This window comes from Labrus mixtus, chromosome 9, assembly GCF_963584025.1.
Source record: "Labrus mixtus chromosome 9, fLabMix1.1, whole genome shotgun sequence".
NCBI classification, from domain to species: Eukaryota; Metazoa; Chordata; class Actinopteri; order Labriformes; family Labridae; genus Labrus; species Labrus mixtus.
Window position 1 is genome coordinate 13435023 of NC_083620.1, and position 25955 is coordinate 13460977.

At 39.6% G+C, this 25955-nt stretch overlaps 3 protein-coding genes across 4 annotated transcripts; 2 read left to right on the top strand and 1 right to left on the bottom strand.

The window, feature by feature from the left end:
* Window positions 1-1154: 1154 nt before the first annotated feature.
* Window positions 1155-5721, top strand: lamtor1 (late endosomal/lysosomal adaptor, MAPK and MTOR activator 1). Its single transcript, XM_061046362.1, has 5 exons — window positions 1155-1420; window positions 2422-2561; window positions 2662-2739; window positions 3392-3515; window positions 3749-5721. The coding sequence occupies exons 1-5, from the start codon at window positions 1379-1381 to the stop codon at window positions 3839-3841; spliced, it is 477 nt and encodes a 158-aa protein (XP_060902345.1). The 5' UTR covers window positions 1155-1378; the 3' UTR covers window positions 3842-5721.
* lrrc51 (leucine rich repeat containing 51) lies at window positions 5248-8484 on the bottom strand. 2 transcript variants are annotated; one of them, XM_061046361.1, is made up of 5 exons: window positions 8212-8484; window positions 7981-8067; window positions 7080-7285; window positions 6830-6978; window positions 5248-6285 (listed from the first exon to the last, which is right to left on the bottom strand). In XM_061046361.1, the coding sequence occupies exons 2-5, from the start codon at window positions 8030-8032 to the stop codon at window positions 6147-6149; spliced, it is 546 nt and encodes a 181-aa protein (XP_060902344.1). In that variant the 5' UTR covers window positions 8033-8067; window positions 8212-8484; the 3' UTR covers window positions 5248-6146. The 2 variants fall into 2 exon arrangements, with proteins under 2 accessions (XP_060902344.1, XP_060902343.1); XM_061046360.1 differs by having other exon boundaries at window positions 7981-8039; window positions 8183-8482.
* Window positions 8485-8823: 339 nt separating this feature from the next.
* numa1 (nuclear mitotic apparatus protein 1) lies at window positions 8824-24932 on the top strand. The gene is made up of 24 exons (XM_061046365.1): window positions 8824-8935; window positions 9213-9279; window positions 9421-9506; window positions 9674-9747; window positions 10237-10325; window positions 10401-10475; window positions 10607-10700; window positions 10842-11007; window positions 11382-11521; window positions 11716-11827; window positions 12198-12315; window positions 12436-12576; window positions 12780-12893; window positions 13078-17640; window positions 17809-18018; window positions 18189-18379; window positions 18794-18931; window positions 19093-19198; window positions 19449-19650; window positions 20208-20344; window positions 21864-22157; window positions 23041-23142; window positions 23247-23564; window positions 24443-24932. The coding sequence occupies exons 2-24, from the start codon at window positions 9241-9243 to the stop codon at window positions 24464-24466; spliced, it is 7533 nt and encodes a 2510-aa protein (XP_060902348.1). The 5' UTR covers window positions 8824-8935; window positions 9213-9240; the 3' UTR covers window positions 24467-24932.
* Window positions 24933-25955: the final 1023 nt, after the last annotated feature.

Genomic DNA, 25955 nt, shown 5'->3' on the forward strand with positions numbered 1-25955 from the left:
TTTGGTTGAGGTTTACAAAAAAATTGTTCAGACACATATCAGATTAAGATTAAGATTGACTTTTTTATTGATCCCATGAACAGATACAGTTTCAGTGACTGAATCTTCCTTTATTGAGAATTCAACACTGTTTTGGCCTAGATCTTAGAAAAACATTGATGGACTCTATTGTGATATTAGGGTAAAATGTAACTACAGTTTGTAGAGAAGCTGTTTGTGTGTGTGTGTGTGTGTGTGTGTGTGTGTGTGTGTGTGTGTGTGTGTGTGTGTGTGTGTGTGTCTGTCATCTTTACTCAGCCACAGGGTGTCCCTTTCATCTGTGTCAAGGGAGGAACATGCCTCATCCTGCATCTGCTGCTGTCTACTGGATTTTTCTCATCACGTTATGAATATACCCTACAGGGAGAAACGCTGCATTTTTCGGTAGAATTGACGCTTATTTGTAAGTAAGTACGGTGCAGTGTGTAAGCTCTATCTCAGGGATGGGCAACTGGCGGCCCCCATCAACCCTCAACGTGGCCCTCAGGTCAATTTTTACATATCAATGAATTGGAAACATGAAGAAAAACATGACAAAATCTGCCATGAAATCATGAAAACCAGAAATATGTCCATGATAATATTTAATCACTGGTATATGTTGAGTTAAATTTGAGACGTAATTGACTGTAATCGTTTTTGTATCCTACAATTTGGCCCCTCTGGCAGTGGGAATTTAATGAATGTGGCCCTTGCTGTGACCAAAGTTGCCCCTCCCTGCTCTATCTCATAACACTGTTTCTGGCTACCACAACGTAAGTGTGGAATTTGTTTATTGTAGGCAAATACTAAACAAGTATGGAAGTTGCACAATACTTAATTCAGTACGCCCCATATCAAAATACTTGCAAGTTAAAGCATCAATAATATACCCATGTGGTCCGTGTACCCGGACCTAACTCCATGTCCTAGTTCAGACAATAAACAAATGGTAGCATTATTATATGGCCGTAGCTTTTAAAAATATGTCCTCTTTATTCTAGTATTTTTAATGTTTATTTGTGTCACACTTAATGTAGTTTATCCATGTTCTTTTTTAAACAGAGCTCTGGTTTTAAAACTCCTCCGTCACGTGACAAAGGCCACGGGAGCCTCTCAAATACCGGAAGTGCTCGTTGTGTTGTTTCCTCACCACCAGAGCTGCTGTCATGTGATAGCTCGTCCGAGGAGTTGCTGCTGTTGACAGTAGCTTCCTTCTTTTAGATGAAGCTGAAGTGAAAACGAAGAAGAAGAAGGAAGAAGAGAAGTTTTATGTGTTTCGGGAGAAGATAAACGTAGCTTATTACTGACGGAGACCGGGGAAGCTGGGGTCGTGTAGTGTCGCCCCTCGGACGCCGTCATGGGTTGTTGTTACAGCAGCGAGAACGAGACCCCCGAGCAGGTAGTTAGCTGGTAGCTAGCTGAAACTCTCCTCATAAATGTGTATTTTCTTAGTGAGTAACAAACTATACTGGAAGACTTTATCTACTGAGATTGTTCCATGCATAACCTGCATACAAATAACGATGGACAACCTAATAGTGAGGTGGTTTCGAAGAAGTTAGTGTCCTCTAAAAGAAGTAGCTTTAGCTGGCTGGTTTGAGCCTGATGTAAAGGCCCGGCCCCCAGGACATGCTTAGAAGTAAGATCATTATATCTAAGGACGACAAAAGATAAAAGCAGGGGTCAATATGTGTGGAGACTTGTGAGCGATGAAACAAACATTCACTCTTCAGAGGGCACTTTTTGTCCATGCTTCATTAACAACTATGTGAATGTCAAATTCTCTCCTGGAAGAACAAATGTTAAACTGCGATATTCAAAAAGAAAAAAAACCCAATCAAACACACATCTGTGGCATACACAGGCCCGAACAAGTCATGTGTAATCTGGATACCATGATTTTGTGTGTTTTTGTCATGTGACACTCAAAGATCCTGAGCTATTTTTAGTTTACGGAAATAAGGCAGATATTCTTTTATGCTGAATAGCTTCCCTTATATGAACTAAATCTTATTAATAATAACATAATGAATGCAGTGAAACTAACTGAATATAATTTAGTAATGTGTTTATATTATCAGACTTATTTTTTTAATAATGTAAGTGTGATAATACATACTTTTTTTATACTATCAAAGCATCGGATAAACTAGTTAAAGTATAAGGTTTGACTAAGTGTGATACTTAGAAATTTTACTGGGAACAATTAAACTAGTGTTGGATTACAGATTAATGTTGGTTTTAGCTGATTGTTATTATCGATATGGTGAGAGTGGGTTGGTGGGTAAAGGTTTGAAAGTTATGTGACAACCTGTGTTACCATTCTTGCTATAGAGAAATTAAACAATATAACTGAAATGTGTTGAACTGTCATGAATTGACAACTTTTTCCTGTCGTAGGACCATGAGGAACGCAAACCGCTGATCCCACCTCCAGTCAGCAAACCCCCGAATGGGACCGACTGGACCACTACCAGTGTCCCCTCAGCGCGGACAGACGAACAGGCTCTCCTTACATCCATTCTCACCAAGACAGCACAGTAAGAACCTTCATCACGTGTCCATAGACGAGCTGGATTCTGCACATTTTCCCTGATGTTAAAGCAGTTCTTCATTTTTTATTATTTTGTCGTCTGTTAGGAACATTATTGATGTCTCAGCAGCTGACTCTGTCATGATGGAGCAGCATGAATACATGGACAAAGCTCGGCAATACAGGTATGAGGGGGAGCAGTGGTGTAATATTTATTGTGGAAGGCTGTTGCTCTTTTTTTTTGCAAGATTCTGTTTAATTTTCAGTGTATATGGGTATGGTTAGGGTGGGGGTCTCTATTTAGACAAGATTTGTCTTTTAAAATATATTGCACTTATCTAAAGATGGGAAACTATACCCAGCTGAGTCATGCATTTAGGTCACCATGTAAAGATAGCATGGGTGTGTTAGTAAATAGATCCATATAATCATAAAATTCAAAGTTTATAAGATGTTTAACTTAACTTTGTGCAATAAACTTGCAACCAGTTGGAAGGAGATTTTTTTTGTAACTTGTATATTGTTTCAAAGTTTGCCAGGTGTGCATGTACTGGCTACTTTGGACACGTTGTTGGTGTTGGCTTAAAATGGAGGTTGGGAAGATAAGAGCTGTTTGTAAAGTTGGAATTTCTACAATTTCTACATCCAGCAAAACTACCAAGATAAGATTACTACAGACACAGAAGCCATTGTATGTTTGAGCTTAAAGGTGCAGAAACATCAGGTTCTCATTGCAGAAGATTTAAAAGAAAATGTTACATGTTGTGAACAAAATGTGAAACTTGACCATGAGCTTAACTCAGCACAAGTCAGCTTATGTTTTCTTTTTCGTTGCAGTACCAAGCTGGCTGTTTTGAGTAACGGTCTACCCCAAAAGAAAGCCCTCACTCTCCCCTCCCTCACCAGCCAGCCCCACCAAGTGCTTGCAAGTGACCTGGTGCCATACTCAGATGTTCAGCAGGTAATGAGACACCAGCACAGATGGAATATTCTTTGTGTTGGCATGTGTTGATTCCTTGTTGGCTACATTTAGCATTTAAGAGTCACTCGTTTCAAAGTGGTTTGCCACAAGTTTAGCTGAGTACCATTTCAGTGTGTGAGGATTGTTAATCACAATTTTTGGCAAAAAATAGATCTCAATGGGTGTCTAATGCTCTTTTGGTGATGCTGTTTTTTGTCTGTCTTCCTTTGCAGGTGTCCAAGATAGCGGCGTATGCTTACAGTGCAATCTCTCAAATCAAGGTGGATGCAAAAGAAGACCTGGTGGTCCAATTTGCCATTCCTTGATTTTGTGACTCTGGCCTGCATACTGTTTTTCCCATCCTGCCAATTTGTGTCTCTACTGCATCCTCTCCCTCCAGCCCACCCATATTCGAGCATCTTGGTCTTCGTGCTTTTTAGCTATGCCTCTAAATGCTACAAAGACAAAGATGATGTTAGACTGCACCTTATGGCTGTACTACGGTGTATTTGTTATGGGTCAGCAACTAATTCTCATCATAAGCAACCATTGGGGCTGCTTGCATATATACAACAACAAGGCCTCTTTTTATACAGTATAATGTATAGAACAATATTTGTCTGAACCAGCTGTGGATAATTCTTCATTCATCCTTCTTGGTGATATACTTACTTATTTTTCAACGGTTTTATGGCTGTCTAAGTGTCTTATTATTTTCTTTTAGGCTGTATACTCTAGGCAAGCAGAGCTAGCTACACACCCCAGATTGTTATCCAAAACTGCAGGACTTTTAGCACAGAGCAATAAGCATTGGCTTTGTGTGTAAATTCTTGTTACAATCTGCTTGAACAAGAGGTATGAGGAATCATTCTGTCTTGGATGATTGGAAATTAACACAGTTCCATGAGTGTGTCTGATTGTTGTGTATTGAAGCCACATGCCAGGAAAAAATCTTTCAACAATACCCCAAGTTTGGACTTAATTTTGTCCGTAACTCTGATTTGTTCCCTGAAGCGACACTGCCCATTCCTCAGTGTTTCAACTTACAATAACAAAGAATATGTCAAAAGAAAAACAGGAGCTAAAACAGCCTAAAGGATGTCTTCTTTTAAGTTTAATATGTCATCATAAATAAGAAGGTAGTTACATTATTGTGATGTGTTCATGCACCAAAAACATGTCTCAATCAACATCAACCAGTAAACCAACCGAACTTGATTACATTTCATTAATAATGTTTGAGGAGTAACTGAAACAGATCATGTTGTTTTTTTTTTGTTATTCCATGTGAGGCCAAATCATAAAAGACCTGTCAATGGGTGGAGTCTTCTGGTAGGTGAGGATGCAAACACAAACGAGGAGGGGAGCACTGTATCCTGCTGATGTCACTGGGGGGTGAGAAATGGAGCTTTCTGGGTGCAGAGATTTCTCCTGTTTACAGACAGTAATATGTCCCCTTGCAGTTTTCTAGCACTAACAAAATGAGTTGGCAGACTCTTAGAATCAAATCAAAGAGCTTCACATATAGCAGCATACAGAGATGAAGGGGGCTGGTGTGTATGGAGGGGGCAGGGAGGATTATCGCATATTCATGCCTTTGTACAGAATTTTCTGATTGAATATAAAAACTGATGATGGATTGTATGAAGCTCCTCTTTTAGTTGAGAAGATTTCAATGTTCAGGATTGGATAAGAACTTGTGGTGATGACAATAGTTTTTATGAAACTCAAGAACACTTTTAAAGGCTCGCCTTTGTTAGCTTTTCAGATCTCATTTTGTTAAAAGATCAAGTTGTCCATAATAATCAGAAACTTATGTTGTAGCAGAGTGGGAAAGCATTAACAATCTATGTACCATCGCAGATAAAATGATCTGAGACCTTTTTGTGATAATTTATTTGTGTTTTTTAAGTGTATATTTGCTCTTTGGAGGAGAGCATGTGACTGTACTCGTGGGCAGGGAGCACAGTGAGTCGCTCTTGAGTCTCTAAGAAGGGATGATCTGCAAGGCTGTGATTATTTCAACTGCGCTTCTGATTTGAGCTTTTTTGCAATGGGTTCTTGGCATTTTTTCTGTTTTGTTGGTTACTCACATGTGTTCTACTACCTAAAATATGTTTGTAATATCTTAGGCTAGTACCAAAAAGTTTTAAGATTTTGTGTTTATTTTTTGGTTTAATAAATTCATTAAAGATTTTCAACTGAACAGTTGTGTTTTAAAAACAAATCTGCATGTGTCTATCTGAAGAATAGTTGCTTTAGCAATGATACACAGTCAGTGATTCAATTAGCTTGTCTGAATCTTTGTAATTATATACTTTGATCCATAACAGTTTGCATTTCTGACAAAAACGGATCAATTACAGCATGTCAGAGCCAATTTATATCAGGATCCTTTAGGGGCATTTATTGCATCATTTATAAAACTTAATGGCAGTTTCAACCAGTTTACCTCTTTCATTCCAAAAATAAAATTGTCCCACTTCGGATCAACAGGGCTAATATATTACACAGTAGAACTGATGATTCCCCCACAGATGCACAGACAGAGTAGCAGCAGTAGATGTGGTGCACAGGACATTTGGGTGACTTTGAACCTCCCAACACACCATGATGGCGATCACCCAGCTGTCACTGGAGAGTCTCCTTTCTGCCGCGGCTGCGCCTGTTGTTGCTGTGACACCAAATCTTTGCCAGCACTCGCTCCTGTTGTGTTACTGCACTGAAGTCCATCCTCTTTAACCCAGGCAGAGCAGAAATGATACGAGTCCTACATGAATACAAGACATATTCATGCATGAGCAATACATACTTTCAATGAATTGTGTGTGTCAACATATACAATTATAACTGAATACTTTAACAAAGGTCCATATATTTATCTGTACTTTACAGATATGTATACTAAAAAAAGATATTTAATTAACAAACTGCATTGGTTCATGAGAAAACAAAATCATTGGAATAGACTGAGTAACTAGTATCTTTTGTTGTGTGTGCAGTGTCGCTAAGCAGACTAGGATATGTAATATGAACTTGTTCTATGTTTAAGCACCTGTTGCAGTGTTATACCTACATACTTGCCAAGCATTCGTACTACACACTCTTAACTGTTGGTTCACTCTTGTGGTACAAGTCCTCCTTACTCTAAACATAGTAATGTTTGACAGTGAAATGCTGAATCTGTGTTCATTTGCTTCTGTTCTGTACTCAGCTACGACTGTGCTACTGCAAAGTGCTCATGGTGAGGAGCATAATTCACGTTCATTTTTTATTACACAACATGTGTTCCGACTTAATTTGTATGTTTCCACCTGTATGCCTTGTTGGTCTCAATGACGTTTCCATGCAGTGTGAGGGTGTGAAGATGTGGGAGCAACCCCAGCCGGTCCACCTCCGACTGAATATAAATGCTGTTGCCGTGAAGATACAACACACGCAATTCCTTGAGGTCGCACAAAACCTGGAACATAGGCACACTCATACTGAGAGGAGCACGGTGACTGAGGGATAAAAGGAAGCTCAGATACAGTAGTTGATAAGCCGGGGCGAGAGGAAACGTACTTGATCTATGTGTGAGATTTTGTTGAAGGAAAGGTCCAGCCAGGTGAGCTGTGATGGCTCAGCCAGGAAGTGACTGACAGTCACCTGGAGGTCATGAAGTTCAGTGATGTTGTTGTTATTGAGACGCAGTGAGCGGCTTTCATACTTCATCTCAGAGTTTCTCTTTGAAGGTCGCAAACCCCTGCTTGGCTCCTCTTTCCATGTGTCTAAAATAAAGCAATATATAAAGCAATTATGCTGTCATTGATTAGTTCCACTTTTGTAACTATTTTTTCTACTGCACACTAAATTGCCTTGATAAAGGTGTGCCTATGGCAGTAGGTCCAAACCTTTTATCCTTGGTGCGAAAGACTGAATTAATTAATTTTTGCCATCAAAAATGTAACAACATTTTAAATATGTTTTATTGATAAAATCACAACAGAATAGGCCTTCACTTATGTCTCACCAAAAGACTTTTGTATAAACTATCTGGTTGGCTAAGTCTGTAATCATAATTGGATGTGCAAATCCAATTCGCAGTAGACAAAGCTTCACGGGGGTCCAGTACACCAGGTTGGGACTAGTGGCCCATGTTATTATCATTTACAGTAGGCTATACTGAGCCCTGTAGTATGCAGACAAATCAAAAATTACTTGCATGAATTTAAATTTAGCTACTTTACCACAAGGAGCGAATGAAAGATAAGATAAGATAAGATATACTTTATTCATCCCAGCAGGGAAATGTAGGTGTTCCAGCAGCCAGCATACATACAAACACACAACACAACACATATATACAAACAAACACACAACACAACACATATATACATACATATCCCACCCATACAAAAAAAAACATGAGCCCACAATACAGTTTGAAAACAACACTTCTGACAATCACAGAGAGAGTGCATACCTGCCAAACAGATGATGTTTTTGAAAGATAAATCCACTGGGGCTTCATTCATATTAACACCTGTAATCGATAATAATGGTGAATTATCTAATCTTAAAAACACGAAGCTTTATGCAAAGACTATCAACTAGGCTACATTTATTTGGCATGGTCGAAAATCAGACTAATTTGGCCGATAACCTGTTTAGAAAAGAAAACTTACCCATCAAGCTGCAACCTTTAATAATTTACAGTCTGCGAATGATAAAAGTGCGTCGCCAAATATTTACTCGTCGCAGACACAACAAGTCAGTTACCATGGCAACAAGAGGTACTTTATGGGACTTGTAGTTCAGCTCTTGTGAAGTTATAGCTTTCTTTATTAATACTGAATTGACCGCAACAGAAACAACAACAAGAGTTTATTTTATAAGATTTGAAAATGTGTATCTTGCCTGCTGAAAAAGCTTTTTGTCAAAATCCGGCGTATGCAGAAATACATCCTGAAGGGCGGGGTTTGAGAGTACACATAAAACATTTTCAATCCGCTGCCAGACTGACGTTCACTCAAAACACATTCAACTTAAGAGAAATTTGCACTGATGGAGTAAAAAAAAAACAAAACTTGCATGCATTAAGTACTTTTTATCCTATAACCTCTTCGTAGATTCAATTTTAATTCAAAATCTTTGAACCTCTTCGTAGATAAACAAAATCGAGCGCACCCGTTGTGGGAAGTAATTCACTTCCGGTTTTTAAACGAATCATCTTCGCCCTTTTTGAGATGCGTCGACATGTGCAAACGGATTGGCTGGTTCAGTCTTCATATACCTTTTTGAATTTTGCGTGGCATCTCATGGGACTGTTTCTTTCGTAGCAGACGCTTGATATAAGCTGTCGAAGAGGCTGTTTTTCTCTTCCAAGAACTGTTTTAGACGACATAGTAAAACTGGACTAAGTTTTTAAAGATTTAAAGGTGAGTCAGTGCCTAGAAGCGTCTTTTGTCTTACTTATGTCTACGAATAAGTTAGTGCTCGCTAAGTTAATGTAGGCTACAGTTAAAGTGTATACACAGTTACTGCGTCATCAAATACATAAACGTGTTACTTACAGATGAGTTGGATTAGGGAGGGTTATGTTAAACTTTAATAACTCACTTATTCCTGTTATTTGTGGAAAAAGGTGTGCTGACAACGTTGGCCTCTTAATATTAGCTCAATTTTTTTCCAGACTTGTTTTTTTTCTGCTTCCAGGTTGAAATCCTTTGGAGATAAAGCCAAAATGACGATTAATTTGGGCATAAAGGCTCTTCTCGGTTGGGTAAGTTGATTTTATATATATATATATATATATATATATATATGTATATATATATATATATATTGTACAAATTTGAAAACAAGGCTGAGTAGATACCCGGACCTTTTTAGCCATCTTTTCACACACAATTTTTATTCTCAGGTTAACAACATAAAACTGTCAGATCGAGAGTTAACCATTGACGACTTACAAGATGGGACTATCTTATTGAAAATCATCTTTATGCTGTAAGTAGGAGCAATGTGTTTTCATATGTGGCCTGTGTAAACAAGTGAAGGTCAATGACTCTTTTCTACACTCGCTCACCATAATGGCGATGATTCTTCGATGTTTAAAGATACTAATCTTGTTGTGAACCTCTGTTTATTCTTGTTTCATCTTGACATTATCTCAGGAAAAAGGAATCTGGCACCAGTTTCAGCAGTTGTATCGATGATAACTTCCGACTCATTGCAGACTTTATTGAAAGTAAGTTTCCTGGCCCTTTAAAACATCTTTATACATATTTTTATTGTGATTGTGGGAGGTTAGATGGACTTAATGATTAATATAATAATGGCCATAAGTCTGAACTTTTTACATATATTTGAAGATCACACAGTTCTGGATCTTTTCATCATGTTACTTTCAGTCTTTTTTTGAAAAGATTGGGTTCTCTGGCTCCAGACTTACAACTGTGCTGACTGCAAACTGAATTGTGTGATTGCTGGAAGGAACTGTTTCCTTTGATTTTCAAATCTGTTGCACCTTTACCACACCTCACATGACTTGTTGGGTGTGGTCTGTTGTGGCTGTAAAGATGCCAGATAATAATGCAAGGGTGTAAAAAAAAAAAAAAAAAAAAAAATACAACATGAATCTCACTTTTTCCTTTTATGTAAAGTTGTTCTTCTAGGCAGATGTTGAACAGAGCAGAGACTCACAGTAATGTTCTTAAAATATGTTTTCTGTTTTAAGGGGATTGCAGATTTAGTGGAACCAAAGGCACTTCATTGTCTTGGGACAGCATAAGAGATGGAGTCAACCTTACAATTGAAATTGCAAAGGTATATAACAAATTTTAAAATAATGTTTTAAAAAAAAAAAACAAGGACCCATTCTTTTTTTTGTGCTGCCACCAGGTGCTTTTGTTGCTGGTGTACCATGACATCATGAATGACCGCTGTACTGTGAACATGCTTGACTGTGATGTGGAGGTAAGCTGGGATCTGTGTATTTTTATACCTTCTATTGGTGCACACGTCAAATTCTATTTATCATGTCGTGACTTGTGCTACCATTTTACCATTTCATTCTGTACTAACGTATGTGTATGCTTATTTGAAAGCGAGAGATAGCAAACCTAACTACTTCCTTTGTGATGGAGAGCGACGGCTGTGTTAATCTGAGCAATGGACTTGATGCCTATTTAGCAAGGAGATGTAAGTCACACATTTAAAAAAAAAAAATGTTCCTTCCACTCATAATATGCCAAAGTAACAGTCTGTGGTGTCTCAAGGAATTCAACTCCGTGTAATGAGGTTTAGTTGTTGAGTCTAAGAGTGTGTCTCTATGAATTTCAGATTTACCCGTGTCCCGTGAAGTATTTGAGCAGTCGGCAACCACCTCCAGCGTGTCTACCTGTACCTCCAGTGTGTCATCTCTGTCAGATGACGAGTCCCCCATGTTCTTCCGCAAACAGAAAATCACATTTGTGGACATGCAAACTGTGGCTTCTTCTTCAGTCAGGTACCAATGTAGATACACATTTCAACAATTCAGGTCAGCTTATTGTTTTAATGACCAAAAGTCTTAAAAATAAAATGTAGCTAGTGATCCATGATAAGTCACTTGGACATTCAATAATATATATTTTTTTTATCTGTGGGATTGTTTCAGCATGATTAGCTAAATGTGTTTCCTTTAAAAGACCTTCAGCCTGATATAATATATGATAGAAAACACATGTGATTGTAGTCTTTGTAATGGCTATCCTTATAGGATTTATATCATTGATATACTATATGACTTTGTCTAGTACCGTACATACACTCCATGCAAGTTATTCAACAATACTGTATATGTATGTACGTCTAAAGGATGTCTTTATCTTTTCCCAACAGCAAGTCTCCTCTGCAGGATATCATGAACACACCTAAGTTTCAGTTGAGGAAGGTGCAAAGACAGATGATCAAAGAGAGAGACTACAGGGATGGCTTGGAGAGGGAGCTGGCCAGCAAGCTTGCACTCATCTCACAGAGAGGTAGAACATTTTAGTGGTTGTGTTTATATGAAATCCTCTTTAGTAATGGGGGAAACTTTTGGTGCCTAAGTTTTGTGGTTTCTTTTACAAGTCAGAAAAACATATTGGGTATACTACCAAGAGCTACGGAACGTTTAGACAGTTTTAAAAGTGTTTCTTTGAATTAACTTTGCCTCACACTTGATTTCTTTCAGAGTCACAGATTAACCAGCTGCAGTACCGCCTGGATAAGCTCAAAGGAGAGCAAGGTGACCAGGAGCAAGCTATCAGGGATAAAATCAATGAGTTTGAGGACAGGAACAACACGTAAGTACCCAGTAACAGGGGTGGGGAGTTAGAACATTTTCTATACTCTTAAGTTAGGCCTATTTATTGAGGCATGGCAAACATATTAAATCAATTTCCTTCCAAAGAGATCCCTTCATTTTTAGTTTGAGAATTATATTTACTTCTACTGCTAGACGTCCACATGCTACTTTTTTATGGCTCAGAAAATACACTGTTCTGTTGTTAATTGAGCTATAAGTGAGATGGGCTGTATACAAATAGGATGTATGGCTATTGATTTAATTAATTTAACTTTTTGAGAAAATAACACAATTTCATACCATAACTTTGAGGAATTTTAAGTCAACGTGATTCAAAAATTGTTTTGCTGTTCTTTTTCCTGTCTTAGGTTACAGATGCGTCTTAATGAGATGATGAAGCAAAACAAAGACTTCAAGAGTACCTCCTCTCTTATGGAGCGGAAAGTGGATGAGCTGACAGAGGAAAATGGTGTGCTCTCTTCCCAGGTAATGCCATGACACACAAACAACATTTTTTATCAGCAAGCTTTTCTGAAACTAGGTCATACAAATACACTGTTTTTACATAATCTTGAGAGAGGCTTTCTTTTTTTTTTTTCCACACAGATGAGAGCAGTGTGTTCACAGTTGGCTGTCTATGAGGCAGAAGTTGGCAGGCTGTCAGAATCCCAAGCGTCTACTCAGGAGGAATGGCGAAGCAAAGAAATCCACCTTGAGTCTGAACTCAACGAAGTTACGGCTCAAAAGGTATAATAGATATACCTCACATCTATAAATAGATATATCCTCACATCAGAAAATGTGTTGGCACCTGTTTGTGGTCTTTGCAAATCAATTACAAAGACCACAGTTAAGATTGCAGCCTCAAGAACTACCTGCAGTTGCATTTATGAGCTTTGTGTTCATTCTGCATCAAGTGTATTTAATGTACTATCATTCTCCTTATTCAGGAGCTTCTGACAGAACAGATCCAGATCCTCCATGGAAAGATTTCCTGTTTGGAGGATGAAATAAGCAGGGCCACCCAGGAAGAAGTAGGAGAGAACATGGGACCAGTGATCGAGGTAAAGTCCGCAATCCTATGTAAAGCTGATGATTTAATTATGAAAACTTATTTCACAATAATTTTAGAGTTCAAGCATTTCTTGATTTAAAAAAAAATAAAAAATATATATATATATATATATATATATATATATTCTGGATTTAATGGTTCCTAATGGCCTTTTGTGTTTCTTTAACACTCAGAGAGAAAAGTTTGAGACTGAAATAAACAGTTTGAGGAGTGAGTTGGAGAGCACAGTTGACTCCCTGAAAAAGGCTGAGGAGGACGTTCATGCCAAAGCACAACAGCTTTCAGAGTATCAGCAAGAAATTTCTCAACAGAAGGATCTCCTTAAGCAGCAGAAGGCCAAAACAGAAGAAATGCTTGAAGCAAAAGATGAAATTCTTGATCGTTTGCAAAAGCAGATCACAGAGCAGAGAGCCGTCCTCCAGGAAGAGATCCAGGATCTCAAGCTTCAGCTGCAGCAAGCTGAGCAGCAGAACATTGAACAGATTTCAAGACTGCAGACGCAAATAACTGCTTGTGAACAAGATGTTGAAAAACTAAAGGAAATTAAGAAAGAGAAGGAAGACCTTCTCCAACAGACTGAAGAACGAGTTAAAGATCTTGAGACAAAGTTATCTGCTGCAAGTTCTCTCCTGGCTGATAAAGAGCAACATATTACTGGTCTTAGGGAAGAAATTGACATTCTTACAGATGAAACCAAAACATCTAAAAATGAAATTCAAGCCAAAGAGGAAAAGCTTGCTGAATTACTTTTGGAAAAGTCTTCTGAGCAAGAAATCCTTAATAATAAGATACAGACTTTGACAGCCAAAATGGAAGAACTCAGCTCAACTCTCAAACTGGCTGAGCAGGAAATCCAACTAAAGCAAAACCTCCTGACTAAAACCCAAGAAGAAAATATCCAACAAAGAGAGGGACTCCAAAAACAGATCATCACCTGTGAAGAGGAGGTTCAGAGGTTAACCCAAGAGATTCAGGTAAAGAATGATCAGCTTGTTGTTCTGAGGAATGACAGCTCTCGGCAGTCTGAATTGCTGGAGCAAGAGATAATAGGTCTAAAAGGCCAGCTAGAAAGTCTGAATGAGTCTTTCAGAAAGGCTGAGGGACAAGTTCAGGCTCAGGAGGTTTTGCTAAATAAGCAGGAGGAGGAAAGTGCACATCAGGCAGAGCTCCTGAAGCAACAATTGTCTGCTTCAGAAGAGAGGATAGAGAACATGAAGGAGGAGATCAGGACTAAAGAGGAACAGATGAACACGTTGAAAAAACAAAGTTCCGAACAGTCAGAAGAACTACATCAAGAGATCCAAGATTTGAAAAAAGAATTCGAGACTCTTAGTTCATCGCTAGCAAAAGCCGAGGAGAATTTGCAATCAAAGGAAAATCTGTTTGCTGAACAGCAACTGCAGCGCACCCAGGATATTGAGACACTCCAGATGCAGATGAAAGCATCTCAAGATGAGGTGAAGAGGCTAACGGCAGACATTCATGTGAAGGAGAAGAAGTTAATTCTGCAACAGACAGAGTCCTCGTCACACTCAGAAGGGCTACAGGATGTAATACAAACTCTCAGGGACCAAGTTCAAAGTTTGAATGAATCTCAGAAAACTACAATGGAGCACTTACAGGCTAAAGGAGACCTGTTGTCTCAGAAAGAGACAGAGATTTCTCAGGAAAAGGATACATTTCAGAACATGATGAAAACCTGTGAAGAGGACATAAGAGGGCTTAGGGAGCAGATCCAGACTAAAGATGACCAGCTGGCCACCTTAAAACAAGAGGGCTCCAAACAATCTGACAAGCTACAAGAAGAGATCAAATGTCTCTCAAAACAACTTGCCGATATGGGCGAGTCTCTCACAAAGGCCGAGGAGCAGGTTCACACCCAGGTAGCTGTGCTTTCCAAACAGGAAGAAGAGAATGCTCATCAGATGCAGCATCTGTCAGCTTCTGAAGAAGAGGTGAGGAAAATGAAACTGGAGATCCAAGCGAAAGAGGAACAGATGACACTGCTGGAGACTGAGAGCTCAGAGCAGAAGGAGCAACTAAATCAAGGGATGCAAGATTTAAAGAAACAGGTTGAAAATCTTTGTTCCACTCTAGGGGAAGCTGAGGGAAACTTGCAATCCAAGGAAAATCTGTTTGCCGAACAACAACTACAGAGCACCCAAGCAATGGAGGCGCTTCAGACGCAGATGGTGGCATCTCAAGATGAGGTGAAGAGGCTAAATTTGGAGATTCTTGCTAAGGAGGAACAGCGAATTCTGCTGAAAACTGAGTCCTCGTCACACTCAGAAGGGCTACAGAATGTAATACAAACTCTCAGGGACCAAGTTCAAAGTTTGAATGAATCTCAGAAAACTACAATGGAGCAGTTACAGGCTAAAGGAGACCTGTTGTCTCAGAAAGAGACAGAGATTTCTCAGGAAAAGGATACATTTCAGAACATGATGAAAACATGTGAAGAGGACATAAGAGGGCTTAGGGAGCAGATCCAGACTAAAGATGACCAGCTGACCACCTTAAAACAAGAGGGCGCCAAACAATCTGACAAGCTACAAGAAGAGATCAAATGTCTCTCAAAACAACTTGCCGATATGGGCGAGTCTTTCACAAAGGCAGAGGAGCAGGTTCACACCCAGGTAGCTGTGCTTTCCAAACAGGAAGAAGAGAATGCTCATCAGATGCAGCGTCTGTCAGCTTCTGAAGAAGAGGTGAGGAAAATGAAACTGGAGATCCAAGCGAAAGAGGAACAGATGACACTGCTGGAGACTGAGAGCTCAGAGCAGAATGAGATACTAAATCAAGGGATCCAAGATTTAAAGAAACAGGTTGAAAATCTTTGTTCCACTCTAGGGGAAGCTGAGGGAAACTTGCAATCCAAGGAAAATCTGTTTGCTGAACAACAACTACGGAGCACCCAAGCAATGGAGGCGCTTCAGACGCAGATGGTGGCATCTCAAGATGAGGTGAAGAGGCTAAATGCGGAGATTCTTGCTAAGGAGGAACAGCGAATTCTGCTGAAGACTGAGTCCTCGTCACACTCTGAAGGGCTACAGCAGGAGATTGAAAATCTGAGTCAACAAATAAAAACTGTGACCACTACTCTTGAGCTAGCCAAGGACCAGGTTCAAGCCAAAGAAGACATGATGGCCAAGCAGGAACAGGAGAGCACTTTGCAGATTGAAGCACTCAGAAAGCACATTTCCCTCCTTGAGGGGGAGGTTAATCAGCTAAGGGAGGAAATGCAAACTAAAAAGGCTGAGGTAGAGATCCTAAAGACACAAAGTTGCAAGGAGTCTCAGGAACTACAGGATGAAATACAAACTCTCCAGGTCCAAGTTCAAAGTTTGACTGAATCTCTGAAAACTTCAATGGAGCAGCTGCATGCCAAAGAACACCTGCTGACTCAGAAAGAAATGGAGATTTCAGATGCAAGTTGTAAATTTCAAAACATGGTGAAAACCTGTGAAGAGGAGATACGAGGACTGAGTGAGCAGATCCGGACTAAAGATGAACAACTGACTACAGTAAAACAAGAGGGCTCTAAACATTCAGACATGCTAAAGCAAGAGATGGAATGTCTTAAAAACCAACTAGCTGATATGGGTGAGTCTCTCTCAAAGGCTGAGGAGCAGGTGGAGACTCAGCTAACTGTGCTTTCCAAAAAGGAAGAAGAGATTGCTCGTCACAAGGAACTTCTCTTGGCTTCTGAAGAAAAGGCTAGGAAGATAAAAGAGGAGGTACAATCTAAGGAGCAACAGATGATGCAGCTGAAGACTGAGAGTTCAGAACAGTCAGATTTGTCACACCAAGAGATCTTAACTTTAAAGACGCAGCTGGAGACTCTTGGCTCCTCATTGACGAAGACCAACGAGGATATACGATCCAAGGAAGATCGGTTGGCTCGACAACAACTTGAAAATACTCAACAGAAGGAGGCCCTCCAAGGTCTGCAGGAGAAAGTCAAACAAGTGGAGATTCTGCAGGAACAGATGAATTCACGTGAAGAAGAGATTCACAAACTAAGAGAATCACAGAGTGAGAAAGAGAGCCTTCTTCTCAGGGCTGAGGAGAAGCTTCAGATCCTCGAGACAGAGCTGTCTGCTGCCAACACGCTTCTATCGGATAAAGACCAAAATCTGGTCACTCTCAGGGAAGAGGTTGCTGCCCAAGCTAACTTGGTTCAAAAAACAAAAGAGGAATCTGAAGCCAATGACAAACGGATGGCTGAGATTAAAGGGGAGAGCTCCAGACAGACAGATTTTCTGCAACACGAGATCCAGGATCTAAAAGGGGACTTGGAAACGATTACTCAAAAACTTCTGGCCAAAGAACAGATGTTACACGAAACTCAACAGGAAGCTTCTCGGCAAATAGAAGTCCTCCAGAAACAGCTTGTCTCAGTAAAAACAGAGACCAACGCTGCACAGGAGCTACAGGTTGAAACTGTAAAGGAAAAAGAGGCTCTTGTTCAGGAAAAAGAAGCACTCATGTCCCGGATACTCCAGGCTGAAATGGGCCGGAAAGTTCTTGAGACACAACTTGAAGCCACGGAGAGGGAGAACCTAGCTTCTCGTAAACTGGAATCTGCACTACAGAAGGAGCTGGAATTATTGAAATTGGAAAAAGACAAATTATTGAAAGAGAGAGAAAAAGCTGATGAAGCTGAGATGCTAAGGCGTGACCTGCAGGAACAGCTCTCGGCTAAAACAGAGGCTGTCGAACACTACAAAGCACAGGTTAGTGTGTCCACAAACACAATTCAGTTTCACTACTTGTATTGTTGAACATATCATTTAGATATTGGAAGAACTTTTCCTTTGCATACTTGATTGCATTATCAGACCATCTCGAAAGAGTGCTCATTGCTTGATACTAAAATGTGTTTTATGCTGATGATGCCACAGATGGAGAAGGCAGTGAGTTTCTACAATGGCAAGAAGCAGCTTCTGCAGGAAAGCCAAGATCAGGTGGCCGAACTCAAGAACTCCTTGGAGGGTAAAGAGCGGGAAGTCAAAGCCGTTACCGTGGAGAACAAGATACTTCAACTGGATCTGGAGAAGGTCCAAAACAATGAGAAGAAAATGAGTAGCAAAGTGGCCAGTTTGGAGGCACAGGTTAGTATTGTTTATAGAAACATTATAACTGAATATAGAGGGCATGAACACACAACTGGAACACTTAATTTGTAGTTACTAGTAAAGACAAATTACATTTAAGTCCAAGAACAGCAACAGAAAACTTGCATTTCATGTTGAAGTGTATCTCTGTATCTTTATACATTTAGCTGGCCTTTGCTGACCGTAACCTGCGAGCACAAAATAAGATTCATGGAACTGAAAGAAGTGCAACAGAGCCCTGTTACTTGGAGATTCCCAGTGGACACTCAAGTGTTCATACTAGAGCAGAAGTGAGGAGGGTCATGAGCTCTGACAGCCTGGACCAGAGCTCTCTGGAGGACTCCCTGAACACCACAAGGTAAAAAACATCTAATGTTTCTCTTTCTTTAAGGCTGTGACAATCATGTCATCAAGAAACCTTGGATATTGAGGGCAGTGTGTAAAGACAAATCTGACGTTAAATCCGTCTGCCACAGTTTTAAAAAAATTATTTTTCCAGTTCTCTATAAATTCACAACGTAATCCTTTTGTTTGATATTGAAATAGTTTGATATAAATCTACATAACTAAAATTCATCTCGACCGAACAAAGGAGGTTCCATTGATTTAATGACATTCCTAAATATGGCTGTTTTCGCCTGTTCCTCAAACAAAATAAATCTTTAGAAAAGTAAAGGAAACAATGACAAGAGCATTGACAATTCAATGTGAGTTGCAAAGTAGGAAAATGTGATTGTAATCTAATACTTTCACTTGTTTCTGACCTCTGCAGGAAACTGTCTGCACCTGGTGAATCAAGCACACCGCTTGTTCGCAGTTCGGAGCGCTTGGCATCCAAACGTCAAGGCCTGCAGGCTGAGTCACTAGAAACCCTGTACTTCACACCAATAAACAACAAGCAGATCAACAGGTATGTCCCACTGTTGTGGCAGACTTGGTGTTTCATACATTACATTTTAAAGCAGAGGCTGTAGAAGAAGAGGGTTCTTTTAAAGCTTTAAATTGCTTTCTTCCTTGCGTATTCTGTTATCTTGAATTTTATTCTAGTGTATTGTATTTTTCGTCCCATAGGACTGGTACAGAACACAGAATGGAATTTGATTCGTCCTGTAAAAACCCAACTTCATCGGTCAAACGACGCAGGACCACACAGGTTATTAACATCACCCTGACAAAGGTGGAGGAAACTCACTTGCACTCTAATTGCATGTTTTGCCATTTCACAAAAATGCACAGTGTTGAATGTGCTTTATTTGGGATATCAAAGCTGTTTCTTTCCTGTCATTCATATTTGGTGTAATAGATAAGGACATTATCTTTCTAGTTTAAAACAAGTTACACTTTACTGGTTGTTGCAAGCACTTCTCTTCTCATTACATGGCAGTAGTTTGAAAAATCATTCAAATGTTTGAACTCTTGAACTGTAGAAAACTCCGGGCGGCAGTGGTGACGGTGATGAGACTTTCTACAGTCTGGCTTCAGCACGCTCCCAGCCAAACCTCTCCGGTGCCCACTCTGCCCGACCTGTGTCTACAGAGCTGTTTGAAACTCCTGCCAAAATGACCGGCGCAGCTAGCGACCAGCTCATTGGTCTTCCAGGGTACAGAAGGAGCACAATTCACTCACAGCGTAAGTGGACACACACGGTATGGTTTGTAACATAGAAGCAGGGCTGCAACTGACAATTTTTTTTTTTTTTTACTATTTATCAGTCAGCTGAATATTTTCTCCTTCAATTCGTTGGTCTACAAGTACACCTGAAAACCATAAAAGGCAGATATCAGGATTTTTCTTCTTTTGAGAAAAATGTATTATTGGCCCATGGAATATTCCTGCATTCAACACTAGAGCAGCAAACGTGCTGCACTGCCCTCTATTTCCACTATCTTTTTCTTAATAAAAAAAAGGAACTGGAAAACTGGAACTGTCAACAGCATGTGCATTTAAATATTTTATTGGTGCAGAGAAAAGCTCAGCAATTCCACTGAGATTCAGTTCTTGAATGCTGACTTTTCAAGGGGGCCCTATCTAAAAGTGTATGTATTGTAAAGGATCCCAGATAGGTTATAAGATTAACTTTATTGTCCCAATGGGAAATTTGTCTATACAGTGTCAGCAACTTATTATATTTCAAAGGGTCTGTGTTTAACTTCATGCTTATTTTATTTTTATTTGACTGTCTTCAGCAACAGGCACATTCTGTGTGGGGGCAGAGAACGAACCAGATGGTGGACCTGATGATTGGATGAGGCTCGCTGAGCTTCAGGCAAGGAACAAAGCCTGCCTCCCTCATCTAAAGAGCAGCTACCCTCTGGAGTTTGATGTAAGTGGAGGAGAAGCTTAAACAAACACACACTGCAGGCATAAAGTTGTATTTACACATATTTTCTTAATTGGCAGTCAGAATGATACTAAATTTGAAACTTTTAATACATGGGGATGGCTATAGCTCCAGACAAATACATATTAATACATAATGACCACTCTTAAAGACGGATATCTGAGGATTAACTTTTGTGCACCATCCCCAAATGGGTTTGGTAGGACAAATACCCCCAGACAGGTAATAATAATAATTAATACATTTTATTTATAAGCACTTTTCAAAACTCAAAGACACTGTACAATTGTTAAAAAACAGAAAGAACAGCACAGTAAGGACAGACTAACACATTGCAACATTACACACAAATCATAAAGATAACAACAATAAAGGTAAAACTACAGAAAATACATCACAATCATACATTAAAAGCTTGTTTAAAGAGGTGAGTTTTGCTAAGTGATTTGAAAGTAGGAGGGTCGGTGCAGTGTTGAATGTGTGTAGGGAATGAGTTCCAGAGGGAGGGGGCAGCTATGGAGAAGGCTCTGTCCACCCAGGTTTGGTGCTTGGTTCTAAGAGGGGGAGATAGCAGGTTGGCTTTTGAAGAACAGCGGCTGCGTGCAGGAGTGTGAGGGTGAAGGAGAGCCGTGAGGTAGGAGGGGGCCTGGTGGTTAAGGGCTTTATGTGTGAGGAGAAGGATTTTGAATTGGATACGGTAAGGGACATGGAGTCAGTGGAGATTTTGCGTTACAGGGGTGATGTGTTCGCATGTTCAGGTGTGGGTGAAAAGGGCGTGCAGCAGAGTTTTGGATGTATTGAAGTTTATTAAGGACTTTGGATGATGTGCCGAAAAGGATGCTATTGCAATAGTCGAGTCTGGATGTGATGAATGCATGGCTTAGTGTTTCAGCAGCAGAAAATGAGAGTAGTGGACGGAGGCGAGCTATGTTTTTGAGGTGAAAGAAGGCGGTTCTTGTGAGCTGGGTGATGTGGTGATCAAAGGAGAGCTGGCTGTCAAAGATGACTCCAAGATTGCGGATATGAGGGGAGGGGGAGAGAGTGGAGTTGTCTGTTGTGAATGGAATTGGTGAGGGATTTGGGGCCGATGATTATTATGTCCGATTTTGCATAGTTGAGAGAGGAAGTTGGTGTGCATCCATGTTTTTATTTCATTGAGGCAGTTTGTCAGTATATAAGTATATGATGAACAGGAGGGGACCAAGTACCGAACCCTGGGGGACGCCTTGGGACAAAGGAGCTATGGAGGAGGAGCAGTTTGATAAATTTACTTTCCTGTTATTAACAATGAACACACACTTAAATATACCACTAGTAGAAAGGTGCTGGCCCAACCATCAGTCGCTATTTGGGCTTCAGTGTCTCACTCACGAAATGTTGCCTGTTGTAAAACATTTAAAAGCAGTTTAAAATATGTTTTGAGTTTTAAATTATTCAGATTTTTTTCTTATTATTATTTTCCTGTTGGTGTAATGAGTTTCCTCCTTGTCTGTTCCTCTAGGCGGGCAATGTCGGTCCTTACCGCTTCACAGACGAAGAACTCCGTATGGGCGACCCGTCTGACACAATCCGTCGGGCGTCCATGATGCCTGGCCAGCTGCAAGACTCTCTCACCTCCCATCGACACTCGATCATGTTGGGACACTCGGCAGCAGCAGCCAATACTCGCTCACACCGTCTGTCTCTGATGCCAGGACAGCTGCCATCTAGAACTGTCAGCTCCTCTCAGCTGAGAAGCCCGAATGGCTCGAAGCGGTCTGCATCTACTCTGTCTGTTCATCAGATGTCACCAGAGGTTGGTTTGCATTAGCATGTATAGGGACACATGATACATTCTGTGTTACTTATTGTCTGAGCCACAGTGAATACAGTATATCTCCTATTAACTTCTATATTAGCTTTTAACAATGTATTTTTGTATTTAAAGGCTTTATATATTTTTCACACTTAAATGTAATATAAATCAAGTATATCCTCTGAAAATAACTCTGAGTCATGACTGTCTACAATGGGTGTAACACCCGAGTCCCACTGTCTGTGATGCTTTCCGAGTTTTCCGAGTCCTATCTTCAGTTTGTTTACATCGCCAGGATGGCCGGCTGACTCATCCCCTCGTGTATAAAAGTTGTTTAATTGAGGGACTAGAGAAAAGAACAATAACATACTGTACTCACTGCTTAATTGAATGTCACGTAAGCATTTCTAGATCACGCTCATTTCAGGTAAATTTACATGCAATGTGAGGATACAAGCATAATAAAGATCGCTAGCATTAGCATGCTAACACAACAATGCAGCGCAAGTTGTTTTGGTTTCATGCTGGTGCTCAAGGGTGACATCTGCTGGATCAAAAAATCGCATATAAAGCCTTTAATCTTTACACTTTTCCTTCAAATGTTTGAACTTTAGTCCTCAAGACTTACTGTTTAACAAAACCTATTGTTACTGTACAGTGTATCTTTGTCATAATATCTTTGCCTGTCTCTGTAATTCTCTAAAGATCAGAGCATAAATGAGAGCATGCTCGTTTTCCAGTCATTGGACAAATGTTGTAAAATGGTTTTAAGGTTGTTGTTTTTTTTGGGGGGGGGGGAAGATACATTGACATGTTTATTTCTCATACTGTTTGCCTTTCTTTCCTGAAATGTGAAATGTCTTTCCCTGTCTTCTTCTCACAGAAAAAGGTGAAGGCCAGCTGCTTCCCTCGTCCTCTAACTCCCAAAAACAAGAACGTGATCAATGGGTCGTCCAGCTCTCAGCTTCGCCCTGCTCTAAGTCCCGTAAGTGAAATAAAAAAGGAGTCAGAGTCAAAATAGTTATCTTCATTTTGTCATGTAACCCTTTACAGTATGTGTTCTTTTTTGTTTTTCTAACACTTCTACAGGCTGACCGGAGAGAGTCTATGATGTTCTCTATCGAAAACACCCCTAAAAACAGCAGCTACCTGAAGAAAGGGCTGAACAAACTGCGTGGCTCCACTCGAAAATCTCCAGGCAAAAGTTCTAAAAAGTCTCCTGCTCAAACATCCTCTCGTAAGGGCCAGGAGAACAAACCATCAGGAAATCCTCGCGCTAGGGTCGGAGGGGCCGGCAGACTAGGCAGCTTCAAGTCACCCCAGGTGGCAACCAAAGGACAGAGAAAGTCTCCACGAGCAACCAGCTCCACTGCAAAGTCCCCTGGGCTGACTTCAAGTGCTCGCAAGGTACGAGACACACACAGAAAAATCCATTCAGGAAATTAAAAGACACAAATAATCATGTTTAAGGTCGGCTGTGGAGTTTTCTCCTTCAGCACGTCTATGCACATGTAACCATACTCCTTGTTGTGTAGTGGCAGCAGGTCTGATGGAGAATCTCTGTCAACTGATAACCTAACAGCAGCAGATTATGGAGATTATGTAGTTCACTTACATGTCACCCTATTACAGATTTAAAATGTTAAAGAGAAAGGAGAGCCTGTCTTTCATGTGGTTTTTCACCATGTAAGATATGATAATAGCCAACTTTTTGTGTGAAAATGTGGCTTTATGTGTGTTTGTGCCTTCACTGAAGACAACTACAGTATACTATACAGCTGAGCCTTGTCATAATCTCAAAAATGTTATTTTAACAGAAATACACACTTAGTTCAACAATTAACATTCACCATTGAACTAAGTTAGATAAAGTAGAAATACTGCACAATAGGAAAGAGGAAGTGCTTGAAAGATGTTGCTTCATGACATCTCAGTAACTGCTGAATTTGGACGCTGTTTTTTTTCCAGAAGCATGTGACTATAAATGAAGAAAATTTTACGGGAAGTCTTAAAAGGTCAATATTATTCAGTACATTTATTTTAAATTTAGCTTTTGGGTTATTGCGTCTTTCCACTGGCTGCTTTACCGGTCACAACTTTATGTCATAACTACTAATGGTGTGTTCATTTCTTATTACCACGTAAAGGGTGTCCACATGTCTCTGTATATACCAACACTACACACTGGCAGCACTTGGTTTCAGCTTTAATTAAAGGTTTTAGTAATTGGTTTTCTTCTTACTATTTCTGAGATCTTATGTTTATTCTTTTTTTTTTCTCCACAGATGATGAGCAGGATGAAGGTGTGAGGACTGGTTTCTAAACTGGAGTGGTGATCTTTTAAGGTTCTACGTTGTATCAATTTTTAACAATCACAATCACTTTTTTCATTTTATTGTATATCTGGAGTTTTTAAATCTTGTCTTAATCTGTTTTTTTTTCTTCTCTGTATTATATTTACATGTTTGTCAATAAAAAGATTGAAATGACACATTGTGGTAAGATTGTGCCTTTGAACTGAACATACCCCCACGGATAATTCCACAATTAGCTCTATAAATCAAATGTTCATGGTACTCATGGTTATAGTTGGGAGCCAGGTAAAAGCAGAGTCTCCTCTTTAGTGGGTTGTTCAGAGCAAATCTACTGAACGCATTTAAGTAGAGACGATCTTACAAAAATTGTTTTCAAATTGAGCAAGCTCATTCTCCTTAAACGAACAAATACAAAAATTGCCACGTGTGATATTTAAATAAACAAAACATGATTCATTTATTTTTATGGTTTTAACTTATGGACTTCAAAAGATTTGTATGTGTGTTTTTAAAACGGGACCTGAACAACTTGTAGTTGAACATCTGCATAATGTCAACATTTTTCTATTTTAAAGGTAATCAGTGCTCGATTTTTGATGAAGGTTGGTAAAGGGTAAAATGCGTCTTCAGTTATTCATGAGCGCAACCCATCCGGGTACTTTGCCCAAACGATGCCGGCCCCGCCCCTTTCTGGGTGAAATCATTCCATCTGAATGAATGTCTTTACCGATTTAAAGTCTTAAAAAATGAAAACCGTAATTTAAAACTGCAAGTATGAGCCTAAATCTGATGACCAGTGATGTAAACATTTAAAATATGACATTTCTGAACAGAGATTGGCATCATAACGATATAAAATTAACCATGTACGTGAGTGTCTGTTCAATCTCTCTCCGTCAAACTGCTCAAACGAATCATCAGAGGAAACTGACTTTAAACACCTGATGAGTAATTATTAACCGTGTTACCTGAGAGGGATCTTTATTTTTAAATAATATGTATTTGTAATAGTTTCTAACAGTGTTCATAGCTGTATGGATTGGTTACAGACGTTTATTTTAGAGAAAAGGGGACATAAACTCTGAGTTATCAGCTGATTTAGAAAAGAATAACACATGTAAAGTCACCTGGATGATATTAAAACATTTTGTATTCATACGTGAGTGTAAATAATGATGAGTGGGGCGAGACGAGGTGTTATATCGAGCTGGAGAACTTTTTATTTTGACATTTATTTATTAATAAGAGGATTTGATGTAGTGTTTCTTCGTTTAGAGACATTTTCACCAACATGTTTATGTGACGTGACAGTTGAAACATTGTTAATACATTAGTGAATGAATGTGTGAAGAATCTGTTAACACACTTCTCTTCTGCTTTAAAGCAGGAACATGACAGTGGTCCCACAATTTACCACTTTAATCCTCTCTAGTTTCAGTCCAAACACACAGAGCTCTTCTTTTACCCTCCTGTGTCCTTTGTA

Excerpts from the sequence above, each read along its gene's own strand:
- lamtor1 (XM_061046362.1), top strand. The coding sequence starts at position 1,379 with ATGGGTTGTTGTTACAGCAGCGAGAACGAGACCCCCGAGCAG. Across the intron at positions 2,562-2,661 it reads ATTCTCACCAAGACAGCACA|GAACATTATTGATGTCTCAG; the intron begins GTAAGAACCTTC and ends GTCGTCTGTTAG. Across the intron at positions 3,516-3,748 it reads CATACTCAGATGTTCAGCAG|GTGTCCAAGATAGCGGCGTA; the intron begins GTAATGAGACAC and ends CTTCCTTTGCAG.
- numa1 (XM_061046365.1), top strand. The coding sequence starts at position 9,241 with ATGACGATTAATTTGGGCATAAAGGCTCTTCTCGGTTGG. Across the intron at positions 9,748-10,236 it reads CATTGCAGACTTTATTGAAA|GGGATTGCAGATTTAGTGGA; the intron begins GTAAGTTTCCTG and ends TTCTGTTTTAAG. Across the intron at positions 18,932-19,092 it reads AACAACAAGCAGATCAACAG|GACTGGTACAGAACACAGAA; the intron begins GTATGTCCCACT and ends TTCGTCCCATAG.
- lrrc51 (XM_061046361.1), bottom strand. The coding sequence starts at position 8,032 with ATGAATGAAGCCCCAGTGGATTTATCTTTCAAAAACATCATCTGTTTG. Across the intron at positions 6,979-7,079 it reads AAATCTCACACATAGATCAA|GTTTTGTGCGACCTCAAGGA; the intron begins GTACGTTTCCTC and ends CCTATGTTCCAG. Across the intron at positions 6,286-6,829 it reads GAGACCAACAAGGCATACAG|GACTCGTATCATTTCTGCTC; the intron begins GTGGAAACATAC and ends GTATTCATGTAG.